The sequence below is a fragment of the Hyaena hyaena genome, unplaced genomic scaffold, assembly GCF_003009895.1.
Source record: "Hyaena hyaena isolate Hyena2069 unplaced genomic scaffold, ASM300989v1 scaffold_131, whole genome shotgun sequence".
NCBI lineage: Eukaryota > Metazoa > Chordata > Mammalia > Carnivora > Hyaenidae > Hyaena > Hyaena hyaena.
In genome coordinates, this window is record NW_024080761.1 from 413,179 (window position 1) to 427,602 (window position 14,424).

At 51.4% G+C, this 14,424-nt stretch overlaps 1 protein-coding gene across 1 annotated transcript in view; it reads left to right on the forward strand.

The window, feature by feature from the left end:
- The window catches only part of PDYN (prodynorphin), a 15,026-nt gene extending 895 nt beyond the window's left edge, over positions 1-14,131 (forward strand). The window contains exons 2-3 of the mRNA XM_039237679.1: positions 10,362-10,509; positions 12,039-14,131. Of these exons, the coding sequence (XP_039093610.1) occupies positions 10,381-10,509; positions 12,039-12,662 (753 nt within the window). The 5' untranslated portion in view covers positions 10,362-10,380 and the 3' untranslated portion in view covers positions 12,663-14,131. The remainder of the gene's footprint in view (positions 1-10,361; positions 10,510-12,038) is intronic.
- Positions 14,132-14,424: the final 293 nt, after the last annotated feature.

A 14,424-nucleotide genomic window follows, 5' to 3' on the forward strand; every position in this document is an offset into this window, starting at 1 on the left:
TTTTTGAGGGGGGGGGGGGGGGGGGGGGGGGGATGTTAATGAGATTCAGGGCTCTGGCATTTACCAGGTGGAGTGTATATCAGTGTACAACCAAGTTCAGCCTTTTCATTCTTTTTTGGACCATGTTTAATTGCTGACAGGGTGCTGGCTTGGGTGTTTCCTTTGACATAATTTTACACGGGAATGAAGTTTGAGGTTATTTTGTTGGGAGGAAATGGGGAAAGAGAGTGACAGCATGCCAGGAGACTGAGGCTTAGCAGGGTTTTTCTTGTCGATTTTACTTTGAAAGGACTTGTTGCTTTCATGTAAATTATAGCCTGAGAAGTCCAAGTTGGGCAGGGAAGAAGGCTCAGATGGGAAAGCCATTTGCTCGCTGGTAAAGATATCCACGTTCAAAGAAAGTATTATAGAATCCTAAAGTTCAACTCTAACGAAAAAGCTGATATGCTCCAGGGAGAAGAAAAAAAGGAAGAAGAAGGGGAAAAAAAAGTCTGGTGACGACATAAAGATTGAATAGTAAATTCTGTGACCTTGTACTTTTTCCTGGATATCTTTTATCTAGAATCTCTCCAAGCTTTACAAACATTCCTTAATTAAGTCTCTAACCTTCCCAGGGGAAACACTCTCTTCAGGTTATTGGATCTGATTTCAATTCCCTTCCCACAGACTGCAAGTCTTCATTACCATCTTTCTTCCAAGGGTTGGTAAAATATACAAGTCTTTCTAATTTGACAGGCATTCCAGTCAAGATCCGTTGCAAATTTCAGAATGTCAATCCTCTTCATCCCGCCCTCCCACACCCCTGCCTCCCCCTCCCACAGCTACCTCTTCCCTCTCTTTCCCCCTTTCTTTCTCCCCTCCATCCCACCCCACCTTGCCTTTTGTTCTATTTTTACAGGTCATTTATCTCCAGGCTTTGAGATGTGCGTGGGGGAGCTGTTGCAGCAGCCCAGGGGTGAGCTGAGCTGCCTGGGGGAGGTTTGCGTTTGCTGACTGGCTCTCAAGCCCACTGCTTTGCCCCAGATGAGCTAAAGGTGTGATGGGTGGCAGGCAGATCCTGGGATCCTGGGTCTTGGCTCCCAGCTGGGAGTGGGATGCCACAGTGCTTCCTCAGGAACCCAGCGTGCTTTAGCAGAGTGCAGAGGGATTGACTCTGGGGCTGTCTGACAAATTTGCAATCACCATAAAACAAATGGAAAGGGATTGTTAGGGTCTTGAGGTAACTCCCGGGAGCCAAGAATGTTCCATATATTATCTAAATGAGTGTCTCACAGATCTAGGTTCAAATCCCAGATCCCGTCAGTCATTTGCCGTGTGACCTGGGGACAAGAGCTGAGTGTTAATTTCCTCATCTCCGCAGTAAGGTGCTACTATTCACCTCCTAAGGTTACTGGGAGACTCCCACGGGACACTGTAATATGTCTGGCATTTAGTAGGTACTCAATAAATGCTAGCGTTGACTGCTCAAGTGCTCGCTGTCCACCGTGGCAATGTGTTATAACATCCTTCATCATCCACTCCATCAGGCCGTGTGCTATGGCCAGAAGTGTCTAGATACTGACATCTAGTACCTCACTTTGTGGGGTTGGCGCTCTTCTCCCCTCCCCAGGCCATGCTGTCCACACCAACAGAAGACCATTTCTTCCTTTGTCGCCTTGGGATCATGAAGTCTCTTCCTGATCGATCCTCCCTGCCCACCCCCCCCACTGCCTACCTCCTTGGGCCATTCTTGCACAATTGTTGTATTTATTAGATGTCTTCCATCATTCTAAGCCGGATCAATAGTTGGTGGTTTGATTTCAACGCGTGTCTGAGAAAGGGCAGGCAGCTAGCTGATTTCTCTCACCGTTTTTTGCTCATCCCAGGCCATAAATGTTGGTTAATCTCACCGCATCTGACAAAGGGCTAAAAAGATTTCACTGAGGCTGGGCTGGCCATTGTAGAGGGCAGTAAATATTTCTGGAGACACCCAATAAGCCCAGGATCAGGCCCTGGAGATGGAGAGGTATCCTGGGTCTTTTGATGTTGGGCCTCATTAATCCCTCCCAACCCAGGTCCAGATTCATACCCTGGCAGGAGGGTAAGGAGCCTGGGTCCACGAAGCACAGGAGGGTCCTGGAGGCTTCTCCCTGAGGCCGTCTAGCTGTCCCATGGCCTGAGTGGGAGGCTGCGCCTGGCAGGCATACTCAATCATATTTGTCCACCATCATTTGGCTCTTTGACCTGTTACTGGACAGTTCAGTTGAAGCGGAGAAGGGTTTAGTGAGCAGTTACTATGTGGCTGGGTCTCTGGTCCACTGGAGGAGGAGGGATTGATATTTGTGATTCACACAGTAGATCAAGGCCCTGAATCCAAGTCCACTTCCTGTCGTGCCTCCCCCTCTCCACCCCACGTCCTCTGCTCCTCCTTCCACCTTCTCCCTCTGGTTCCCGGCACCTCTGCTGGCTATGTTGGGTTTCCATCGTCTCTCTGCTTCTCTAGTGTCCTTATCACTTTCTCTGTGTGTGCAAGAATCCCTGCCACTCCTCTGGGTGAATGTGCATGCATGTGTCTCTTTTTATGTGTATGTCTCTCTGTCTCCCTCTCTGTCTCTCTTTCTGTGTGCATCTCTTATCTCCACCTCTCTCTGACCCATCTTCCTTGGCCTTTCTCCCCATCCCTTAATCGCATCAAATGACAAAGGGTGAGGGTTTCATGTGACTCCTGCTCTTAAAAATCATTCTTTTAAGGGGCTCCTGGGCGGCTTGGCTGAGCATCTGACTCTTAATTTCTGTTCGGGTCATGATCTCATGGTTTGTTAGTTTGAGCCCCGAGTCTAGCTCTGCACTGACAGTGATTGCGGAGCTGGCTTGGGATCCCACCTCCCTCTGTCCCTCCCCTGCTCATGCTCTCTCTCACTCTCTAAATAAATAAATACAAACTTAACATACACGTAAAAAAATCATTCTTCTAGAAACGAAGTTAATAATCCCACCATGACCACTGAGTGCAGGTTTGTGCTTCACTCTGGTCCCTGAACAGCACCTGGCCCAAAGGAGGTGGCTGGCCTGGCCCTTGGTGTGGGCCCTCATCTATGCTCTGGGCTCTGAGGTTTTTTTGTTTTTGTTTTTGTTTTTTTACAAATAGTTTATTGTCAAGTTGGTTTCCGTATAACACCCAGTGCTCATCCCCACAAGTGCCCTCCTCCATGCCCATCTCCCCCCTCCCCCCCACACCCATCAGTCCTCAGTTTAGTCTCAGCATTCAAGAGTCTCTCGTGGTTTGCCTCTCTCCCTCTCCCCCACCATTTCCCCCCTTCTTCTCCCCCACGGTCCTCCGTTAAGTTCCTCCTAATCCTCCTATACGTGCAAACATATGATATTTGTCCTTCTCTGCCTGACTTATTTCGCTCAGCATAACCCCCTCAAGGTCCATCCGTGTTGCTACACATGGCCAGATTTCATTCTTTCTCATTGCCATGTAGTATTCCATCGTATAGATAAACCGCGTCTTCCTGATCCATTCGTCCATTGATGGACACTTAGGCTCTTTCCATGATTTGGCTATTGTAGAGAGTGCTGCTGTGAACATTGGGGTACAAGTGCCCCTATGCATCAGCACTCCTATATTCTGGGCTCCGAGTCTTGCTGGACTCCGTGGAGGGTTCACCTTCCATCTGGAATCCTGCCTCCTCACCCCGCCGGGTGATAATCCATTCCTTATTAATGATCCTAAGGGCCTCACGGGAACAGTGGGCTTCATTCTCAGGGTCTCCCTTTGCCGGCCCCCAGAGACCCGCAAAGGTGAACTTTGTGTTTTTGGATAACACCCCAGAAAACTGTCTCTGAGACTCTGTGTGCCCATCTGGAAAATGGAGCTAATCGTGCCAGCCTACTGGAGTCTCCCGAGGGTGAATGTGCGGTAACTGAACTGAAGTGCATAGCAGTGAGCTTGGACCCAGAGCATCCCAGCTATGCCAGGCATGTGCTCAGGACCCTGGGGCCTTTTGTCACTTGGTCCTCACTCTTCCCACCCTGAACCTGAGCCTATGACAGTAGCACCTGTTCCGGCAGGGGCCAGGGGAAGCCAAGGACCCGGCACAGAGCGGCCGTGTGGTGCGTGTCAGCTGCTGTGAGGTGGGCTGTTGGAGGGTCATGGAAACGCTAGCTCCTCAGTGCGAGTCACGGCCTGGGTGTGGGAGGCCCCCACTCTGTCTCCACTTCCCTCCTGACTCATGATGTGACCTTAAACAAGTGACTTCATTCCTACCTTTTCCCATTTCCTCTTCTATCAAATAGGGATAATCATATGCAATAAAGTGCTGCGAGAGATAATTGCAATGTTAAATCAAGCCATTATTATTCCATGCTGGCTTTTTAATGCTTGCTGCTCCTCTGAGCCCTCTGACTACAATATAGAAATATTGCCAAGAGGAGAGGAGAGGGCGGGTGGGCAGTCCCTTCCCTTTCAAGGAACTCTGGGCCCTGGGTAAGGAAGAGGGCTCCTGTGTGCTGGCCCTTTAAGTGATGCCGTCTGGGGGAGCCTTCCTGCAGGATAGGGGGTGATATAGCCCATTTATAGACCAGAAGTGACAGGCCCAGGCTCAGGGAGGAGAGCAATCCTGATTTTTCCCAAGAAAGTCAGTTTCAAGGCGATGAGAACCATCAGAATTAGACAATAGTTCTCAAGTTGATGAAAGCAGGGGTCAGCACACCCATAAAAGATCAGCTCGTACATATTTTTGGCCTCTGGGCTGTACAGTCCCCATTTCAACAGTCCATTGTGCTTTGTAGCACAAAAGCAGCCGTGGACAATAGTAAAGAGTCGGGGAGGGGGTATATTTGTTCTTGAGGTTCTCCAGAGAAACAGGATGCGTACCTAGAAAGAGATTTAGTAGAAGGAATTGGATCATGCGATTATGGCGGCTGGTGGGTCCAGAATGTCCTTTTCAGTCAGGGGAGAATCACCCACCCTCCCCCCTGGTCCCTACGTCCCTCACTGGGCCCACCAGGCAGTGGCTGAGAAAATGCTTCTCAGACCTGCAAGGAAAGAGGGTTTTCCCTTGGGTGGGTTGTGAGGAGCACCCCCTCCAGACCCCTGAGTCAGTGAAGGAGGCCCCTTCCTCCCCCTGGGCCATGCACGCTCTCTTGGGGGTCTATGCACCTGACACTGCCCCTCAGCTCACCAAGGGGGCTTGTTGCCCTGTCTCACCCCGAGAGCATCTTTTTCTCCTCCGCTCATCCCAGATCAAACATGACTCACAGGCAGGGCTACTACCTCTGATGCATGACTTCACGCAAAGCCCCAGAGCAAAGGTGAAATGGGCTCCCTTAGGACCCATCTGATGTGACACAATACTTTGTTTAGCCAACAATAAGGAAGGAAATAAGATTGCTTCGGAAAATCTCAGGGCTGATGTGTCTTTTTCAGAGTCACCTTTTAACCCCGAGAGATCTGGACAGAAGCCGAACTCCCCCTTACGGACGTGGCCAACCTCTCCTCCCCCAGCCTCAGTCTTCTCCTCTGGACAAAGGGTATAAAGACACTCACTGCCCCCCGCCCCTGGCGGTGGTGAGGATTTAGAATCGTGTGTATAATGGTAATGCACAGCCTGGCACCCAGTAGGCTCTGGCGATGCAGTGGCTCTGTGATTGGACTAATGTCACCATGCATAAGGAGCCCTCAGCCCTGCCCAGCACACAGTAGGGCCTCCGCATGGCAGTTGATTCATTCAACAACTTTTTTTTTTTTTGAGTTCCAACTGCGTTCCAGGCCTTTGCCATCACTCCTTTTCACTGTCTTCTTTAGCCCAAGAGTCGAACAGAGCCACATCCTCTCCAATTACGTGCATCATAATACCACCAGGTACCCGGCCAGGTCCCCTGGGTGTGCTCTCTTCCTCCACCCACCCCCTAAAGTATTATTATTAGCCCCTTTATGTGACTGAGAAAATGGAGACACAGCCATGTTAAGTCATTTTCCCAAACTGGTGGTAAGTGATGGGCCGGGATTTGAACCCACATAACGAGGCACTTGGTGATCCGGCTTCAGGGTCAGGAACGTGTGGGAGGCGCCCCTCTCTTTTCTCTCCAGCTGTGCCCCTCTGACCCCACGCTGCCTCTCCAGGTCGTTAGAGACAGCAGTTCAGGGCCAGCAGACTCAACTCTCAGGGGCTCAGCAGTGGACGTGAGGGAAGCTGGTGGGCGGGGACAGTGGTGACCAGGCTGCCTGTGTCCCTTGGGGTGATTGTTGCCATATTGTAATGCAGGCCTGACGTCTCTGGAACTTCCGATTTTTAAAGGTATGTTGGAAATTAAGATTTTGAGATGTAAAAATTTCCTAATTTAAAAATGTTGGCAAGAGAATTAAAAAAAAGAAAAATCCCGGTGCAAGTCAGAATACCCAGTGGCCATTTACTGCATTTGTCCTGCAGGCCGGTCACTCTGAAGTTTCTGGACGTTTGCATGTACAGGGAGAGAGCTGCCGGCTGGGAGGAGGAAGCCAGAGGCCCCAGCCCTGCCCCACCCTGCCTGACCTCATCCCTGCTCTGACCCTCCCTGGGCAGCCCTCTCTCTGCTCGATCCCCCATGCTCGATCCCAGTTCCTCCTGGGAGACCCACTGAGGCCCAGGTGCCAGGGATGTGACGGTGGGGCATGGGGGTGGGGTGAAAGGGGCTTTGCTGGAGGGCAGCCATGTCCTTACCAAGGCCACTGAAGCCACAGCTCAGATCACTGCCTTGAGCAAGTCAGGGGAAAAAAAATCAAAGCCTCAGAATATTCAGCACGTGACCTGTTTCCTTCTGTCTCTCCTGCCCCCAGGGCTTCCCTCTTTCTGTCTCCCTTTCTCCGTCTCTCTTGTTAGTCTATCTCTCCCTCCCTCTCTCTGTCTCCTCTCTGTCAGGACCATTTTTCACTTTTTCCCTCTTCCTCGCCCCACCCCCCCCCTTACCCCATCCCTCCTTCCCTCTTCCTGTCTGCCCTCTTCTCTTACTTCCTCTTCCCTCCCCTCCCCTGGTCCCTGGTTTCCTTAACATTTGCTGAATATCCATTGGCAGTGTCAGTTTCAGACAACTGCAGACTCCTCGAACTTTCTCCGGGGGCATGGAGATGTGTGGGGGGGGGGGCGGGGGGGAGTTCAAACTAGGCTTCTCACATGGTCAGGACGGTTCTGCTTATTCACTCAACAAACCTGCATGGAGCTCTTGGTCTCATCCGAGCCCCGTGTGCCGCGCTGGGTGCACCATTCACTCTTCGTTCATCAATCCTAGACTTCCTTAGTCTTCCCATTGCATTAGAATGGAATGCAAACTCTTCACCTTGGTCTACAAGGGCCAATACTCTCTGGCCACAGCTCATCTTTCCGCTCAGTCTGCCCCAGTCTGCTGCCTTATGCCCCCTCATCCACGCTGGCCTCCTTGTCATCTTCCAATGCACCACACACCCTCACCTACAGAGATAAAGTCCCTCCTGGGTAGAGAACTCAGAAGGTAAGAGGCAATTATGTGATAGAGCCAGCATAGGTGACTGTGGGAGCTCACGGGAGAGGCCCAATCCAGACCAACTTCCTGGAGGAGGCAACTGAGGTTGAATTTTGAAGAATAAGAGCCAGTCAGAGGGAGATGGGAGTAGATGGGTGGGATGAGAAAGGTGTTCCAGGCAGAGGGAACCCCTTGGGCAAAGCTTGGAAGGTGGGGCCCACAGGGCCTTCATTTTAGAATTGCAGGTGGGTTGGGCCAGACCCCCTCGATACAAATCCCAGCTTTGCCATTTACTAGCTCTAGAATCTTGGCAGGATTCTCAACTCAGTTTCCTTATCTGTAAGGTGGGCACGGCAATAGTACCCACCCCAGATGGTCGCTGTGAGTAGAAATGGGTTTTTTAGAATTCACGAGAATTGCTCAGAACATCATGAGTATGTAATAACCATCTGGTGAGCCAGAATTATTATTAAGTATAAAGTTAGCGGATGAGAGGATCGGCTGCCGACACTACCTTTGCCTGGGACAAAAAGGATTGCAAATTGGGCCTCCTCCCTTGGCAGCCAAGCTGTGTGTGAAGCCTGTGGCCAGGAGTTAAGAGTGTGGTGTACACTCTCCTCCCCCACAGGTAATTCACTGCTGATCATGTGGAGGGTGGGCAAGCGAGGTAAGATGGACCCAGGTCCACTTTCCTGGGCTTTCTTCTCGGAGCCTCCCCGCTTAGGGGAGCACACCTTGCTCAGCCTCAGGAGGATTCTCACCTTCAGTCATTGTATGACCTCAGGAGGCTCACCAAGCCTCTCTGAGCACCCGTTTTCTCATCTATAAAGTGGGGACAATGATACCCACCTCTCAGAGTTGGTGGGTGGATCGAAAATGAGACAGAAGTTCAAAGGTCCTGTGCGTTGGGTCTCATGGAGGTACCCGTGATAATGAATTAAAGTCGCTCTAGAAATTGTAGTCATTAAGGGCACAAGTTTGGGGAGTCAAGCGGAACAGCCTTGCACCTTCACTGTTGGCCACAGGTCTTGGGTGAGTCACTGAACTGGAAGTGCCCACCTCACTGGGGAGGGGTAGATGGGATGATGGACTTGCAGAGTCGGGGGGGGCCTCCTGTGTGCTTTGAGGGGAAGACCAAACTCTGCGCGTAACATGGCGCTCTGGGACCCCCTACATCCGGATACCCTCTACATCCCCCTGAGCAAGCAGGGTGGTTTGCAGGCTTGGGAGACTTGGATGAGGAAGGGAGGACAATGTCCCTGCGAGTGGAGTGACAGGTGTCAGGCTCTAAAGACCAGGCTGGGAAGAGCCTGGGGCCTCCTGCCCGGAGTGGGGTGTCTCAGGGGAACTCCCCATTTCCAGTTGGGAGAACGGTACTGTGCCCCCATTTGAATGGCTTTGAGTCTTGATATTTGGATTCTAAGAAGTTAATTATGAAAGGAAGGAAGAGCTTTTCACAGACTGAATTCATGTGCCTAGCGACTCCCGAGTGCCTGCTATGGGCGGGTCGGGATCCTGGTGCTAGGATACGGCGGGGACTGTGACAGGTAGCGTCTGCGCCGGTAAGGAGCTAACCCTCCAGTGGGGGAGAACAACAGCGAACAAACACCTGATCCATAAGGCAGTATGAGATGGGGAGCGCTCCGATGCCAACAGAACAGGGTGATGTGAGAGAGACCCAGGAAGCCGCATTAAATACAGGAGTCAGCACATGCCTCCCTGGCGATCTGACATTTAATTCATGTAATTACAAGCAGGAGCGAGCCGTGTGAAGATCTGGGCTAAGAGTATTGCAGAGGGAGGGACGGGAAGTGCAAAGATCCTGAGGTAGGAGGAAGTGGAGTATGTTTGAGGAATGCAGAGACGGAAACAGGACACAGTTCCTGCCTTCATGGAGCCAAAGTCTGAAGAGCCACATAGATATTTACCAAACAGAGGAAGATTTTGATGGAAGGGGCATAAGTTTCAGGGTGAATACAAAAGAGGAGCATCCCATGGAGCCTAGGAGATCCAGAAAAGCTGCCTGGAGGAAGTGGCATCTAACCTAGGGCCTAAAAGGTAGGTAACAGAAGAGGAGAGGAAGGGTTTTCTAGCAGCAGGAACAGCATATGCAAAGGCCCAGAGGTGGGGCAGGCCCTGAAACATTTATTAGGGGAATTGCAAGTAGCTGGATGTGGTTAAGGGGTAGGGATGGGATTGAGGGTGTGCCTGTCATTTAGGAAAAGGGCCAGGCTGACCTAGTGTGACAGATCTGACTGCTGAATTGTCATGCTGAACTGGTCATTTTGGGGTAGGTAGGAAGGCTCCAAGAAGGAACTGGAGGCAGGAAGGCCAGCACGGAGAAGGTGTGGCTACGGACAAGGTAAGGAGAAGCATTGGGGTGAAAAAGGCAAATACCAGGGAACTTTCAAGGCAGAAAGGACTGGCCCGGGGGATAGGCTGAAGAGTTGGGGACAAAGGTAGATGATGGGAATCCAGGAGAGCAGATGTCAGGTGCCTTCTGGCTTCGTGGATGGGCAAAGTGGGTGTTGGAGGCCGACAGACCCAGGCCAAGTCCCAGATTGTCCACAGCCTCGCTGTGCGGGCAGCCACGTCTCCTTGAGCCTCAATGTCCCCATCTGTCTGATGAAAATTGTACAACCTGCCTCAGGATGTGCAGGTTGAATGCGAATATATAGGAAAGCTGCTGGGACGTAGCAGGTGCTCAGTACGTTAGTTCCCTTCCTTGACCCTTGGCCTTGGGCACCCAGTGTGCCTCCCACGGTCTCTATTTTTCCTGACTGTGAAATGGGAATGAGAGTGTTTGCCTTGCAGTGTCGGCCGGAGGAGTCGGCAGGACGGCTCAGGACCCGACACAGGGGAGAGGCTCACAGATTCATTTCCTTCTTCTTCTCCCTCCGCAGCGGGAAGAGCTGAGACAGGATGGTGGGGCGGGGGCTGGTGCTGGCTGCCTGCCTCTTCCTGCTCCCCTCCGCCACAGCAGACTGCCTGTCCCGGTGCTCCCTGTGTGCTGTGAAGACCCAGGATGGGCCCAAACCCATCAACCCCTTGGTAGGTTTCAGGATGCCTGGGTCCTACACCTGTGTGCAGAAGGGACCGTCTGAGTGTGGAGCTTGGGTGGCTGTGTGTCTGTCCTGTACACTTATTCTGCCTGTGCAGGACATGTCCTGCGCTGCCGTCAGCCTGGGCACCTGAACTCCATCCCCTACCTCGGACCTCACCACCCCTGGCTCACTCAGGTCTGGGACCGACACTGAGGTTTCCAGGGGATGTCATTATTTTTTTTTTAATGTTTTTTATTATTTTTGAGAGAGAGAGAGAGACAGGATTCAAGCAGGGGAGGGGCAGAGAGAAAAGGAGACACAGAATCCGAAGTAGACTCCAGGCTCTGAGCTGTCAGCACAGAGCCCGGTGCGGGGCTCAAACTCACGAATCATTGAGCTGAAGTCGGACGCTTAACCGACTGAGCTACCCAGGCACCCCTGGGGAGTGTCATTATTGAGGCAGTGCTGTCTTTGGGAGTTTGTAGCCTGATGTAACTTTTCAGGGCTTCTTACCACCAGGCTGATGGGCACCTCCAAATCTAGTCCTTCCTGTGGAAGGAGCGCCGTCCCCAGCCTCTGGCTGACAGGATCCAAGCCTCAACCCCTCTCCTGGTCTCACCGTCTCTTGGCCCATCCCTATTGGCTCTGCTTTGAATCAAATTCCCCCATGTGTCTCTCCCTCGATGGCGGACAGGTCAAGGTCCCAAGGGTGCAATGGACAGAGCACAGGCTTTGGTCCTGCCACGTTCTCATTCTGTGACTCTGGAACCTCCCTCTTTGAGCTTCAGTTTCCTCATCTGCAAAATGGGGGTGATTCTGTAAGAAAAAGACACGGCATATTAAACACATGATTCTAGCTGCTCTTCACTGAGATGCATGCCGTGTGCTGCGTGCTGCCGACACAGGACCACAGCAGAGCACAGTGGTTAAGCCTGAGAGCTCGTGGCAGCAAGCTGTCTGGGTCCAAGTTCCAGAATTGTCCAGTCTCGTCATCATCGTCCTCATGGTCACCATCATGATCACATTTGACGCCCCCCAAGCACTCCTGTGAAACGGAGACTATTGTCCCTCAGGTTTGATGAGCCCTCAAACCCCTCAGTGCGTTCTTCCCACCATCCTGCCTTGCTTTGGTGCCTCTCTAGAAAGTGTTAAGAGCATCCTTCACACCTAGGAAAGGTTGGGAGAATCAAATGCTCCCTCTGGAGTCAGAAGTTGAGGAGGATGCATGAGCACCACACAATGCTCTGGGAAGACCTTACTTCCAATGTTGGCATCGCCGTTTATAGCCACGTGTCCTTGGGAGAGCTGTGTCACCTCTCCACGTGTTTCCTCTTACACTCAGGCACAGGGTCACCTGCCTCAATGCACCTGGAAGGCGGGGGGAGATTGAAGTGGGAAGCCTGAAGTTTAGGAACAGCAGCTACTTTTGATTGTCTCTGACATTGGACAAGGGACTCTCTGGGACAAGGGGGTGCATGTGGCATGACAGTTGGATGGGGGTGCCATTACCGCTGTGGTTTCTTTTGGGATTTGCAGATTTGTTCCCTGGAATGCCAGGCTGCACTGCTGCCTGCTGAGGAGTGGGAGAGATGCCAAAGCCTTCTGTCTTTTCTCACTCCCTTCACCTCCGGGCTCAATGGCAAAGAAGATTTGGAGACCAAGGCCGCTTTGGAGGAGCTGGCCAAGCGTGCTGGGCCCTTCTCGAAAGAGCTTGAGGAAAACAGATTTCTTCTCCGCGCCCCAACAGAGGAGAATGTTCTGACCAGGAGCCTGGTGGAGAAGCTCAGGGGTCTCTCTGGCAGGTTGGGGGAGGGAGACGAGTCTGAGCTGCTGGGGGACACCCAGCTGAATGATGACGCCACAAAGGCTAGAGCACTGGGTTCCAATGAGGAGGATCCCAAGGAGCAGGTCAAACGCTATGGGGGGTTCCTGCGCAAATACCCTAAGAGAAGCTCAGAGGTGGCTGGGGACGGGGACGGGGATGGGGTGGGCCACGAAGACCTGTACAAACGCTATGGGGGCTTCCTGAGACGCATCCGTCCCAAGCTCAAATGGGACAACCAGAAGCGCTATGGGGGTTTTCTCAGGCGCCAGTTCAAGGTGGTAACTCGGTCTCAGGAAGACCCCAATGCCTACTCTGGAGAGCTTCTTGATGGGTAAACCCCTCCCCGTCATGCGGTTGAGTCAGGAGCTTCCCGTGACACCCTTCCAGATTGGAGTACCCTCATTCATCCTACCTTATACCCCCCTCCCTATGCTCAGTTCAGCATTGTCTGCAAAACATTCAAACCCAGCCTGCCTATTTTCTGTCTGGGATGCAGGGTTTGTCTGGGGTCAGTGGGGAGAAAGGATGGAGGTTCCCCTCTCCAGTAGGCTCAGTGCTTGGCTCCAACTCAAGGCCTCTGAACTACTGCCAGCAGCAGCTTTCGCTATTAATCCCTCCACCCCATTAATGTGACCGCCTTCCCACCCCGTTCCAGGACTCCAGACTGACTTGTTCTTCATCCTTCTAGATAAATAACAAAACACGATAAATAAACAAGTAGAAATCCTAACACTTTATCCCAAACCTTAAGGACCTCCTGGTGCTCCCCACTTCAGAGACGGACGCTTTAGATAAAACGCTCGAACACTGCATTTTATTGGAGCAGGAATTCCTACGCTGGAGAGTTCAGTCCTCCAGTGGGCAAGTGTTCAGTTGTACTCTCTGTGTTCTTGTTGTTTAGAAACATATCTCCTGAGGAAACGAGTTCTTGGACTCCAGCCCATGTTGGTACCCTGGACAGCACCCAACTCCTCGCAGAGAGAGGAAGGGCGCAAAAACCCCTTCCAAAATGGTAATGAGAGCAGTTCTCCCAGTGAATGCTGAAATGATCAGGGAGGGAGCGAGACAAACCGATTTGCTCTGTGCAACAAACTCAAAATGTGGACCAGTTCCCTCAGCCCTCATTAAACTAATTAAACAGATCGCTATCACACTCCTATCCCAGGATGAACTGAAGCTGAGTCGAGTTGATGAGGTTAAGTGCAACCATGTTCTTGAGCAGCTGAATTGGCCGCCAAGAGTCTTAACCATCTGGCCAAACATATGCATTGGGCATTGGGTGAGGAAATCCGGAAGCAACAGCTAGAAAGACAAAAAGGACGTCTTCAACCCCTGTGATGCTTCTTTCCTCTTAATGTCTCAGAATAAAACCAGAAAGGGGAATGAAATGATTAAGTGCTTGAGGCCAAATGAAACTCCTTGATTCAAATAACCCAGAATCAGAGGCAGAGACCTCCCAATTCCTCAGTTTCAATCAAAGTCTCTCTCTTTCTCTCTGTTGCTCTTGCTCGTTCATCCCCAGACACTGTGGTTTGGTTTGTGGGTCCAGGAGGCTGGGCTGGATAGGAAAGGAAACGGTCTTGGGTTCAGTTAATATGTGTAAGACGCTACTGAGTAGACCTCTTTGCGCGCAACCCCCAGGTCTCTCATGATGTTCTGAAATGTGTAGATTGTTTCAGGGTTACTTTGTGTGCTTATAAAAAAATCCCACTTATGCAATTTGCCTAGAATTTGCTTATTCCTTAGTCGGCCTGTGTTATTTCCTACTCCTCCAATGCAATAAATAAAAGGAAGATGGTAATGATTCAGGGTGTGTATGTGTGCGCCTCAGTCCCCCAAGCGTGAAAAGACCATTTGCAAAAAAGAGTGCTGGGGAATGAAAAATACACACACACACACACACACACACACACACACACACACTCACTCACTCATGTCAGAAAACTAAATGTAGGATGACAGAAAGAGCAGAAACTTTAGAGTGCTGTAGGCCTAAATTTGAGATCTGTGTAATGTTGAGTAAGTTATTGGACCTCTCTGAGCCTTAGTTTCCTCTTGTGTAAAAGAAAGACCCACCTAACTCTCAGAGACTGTCTC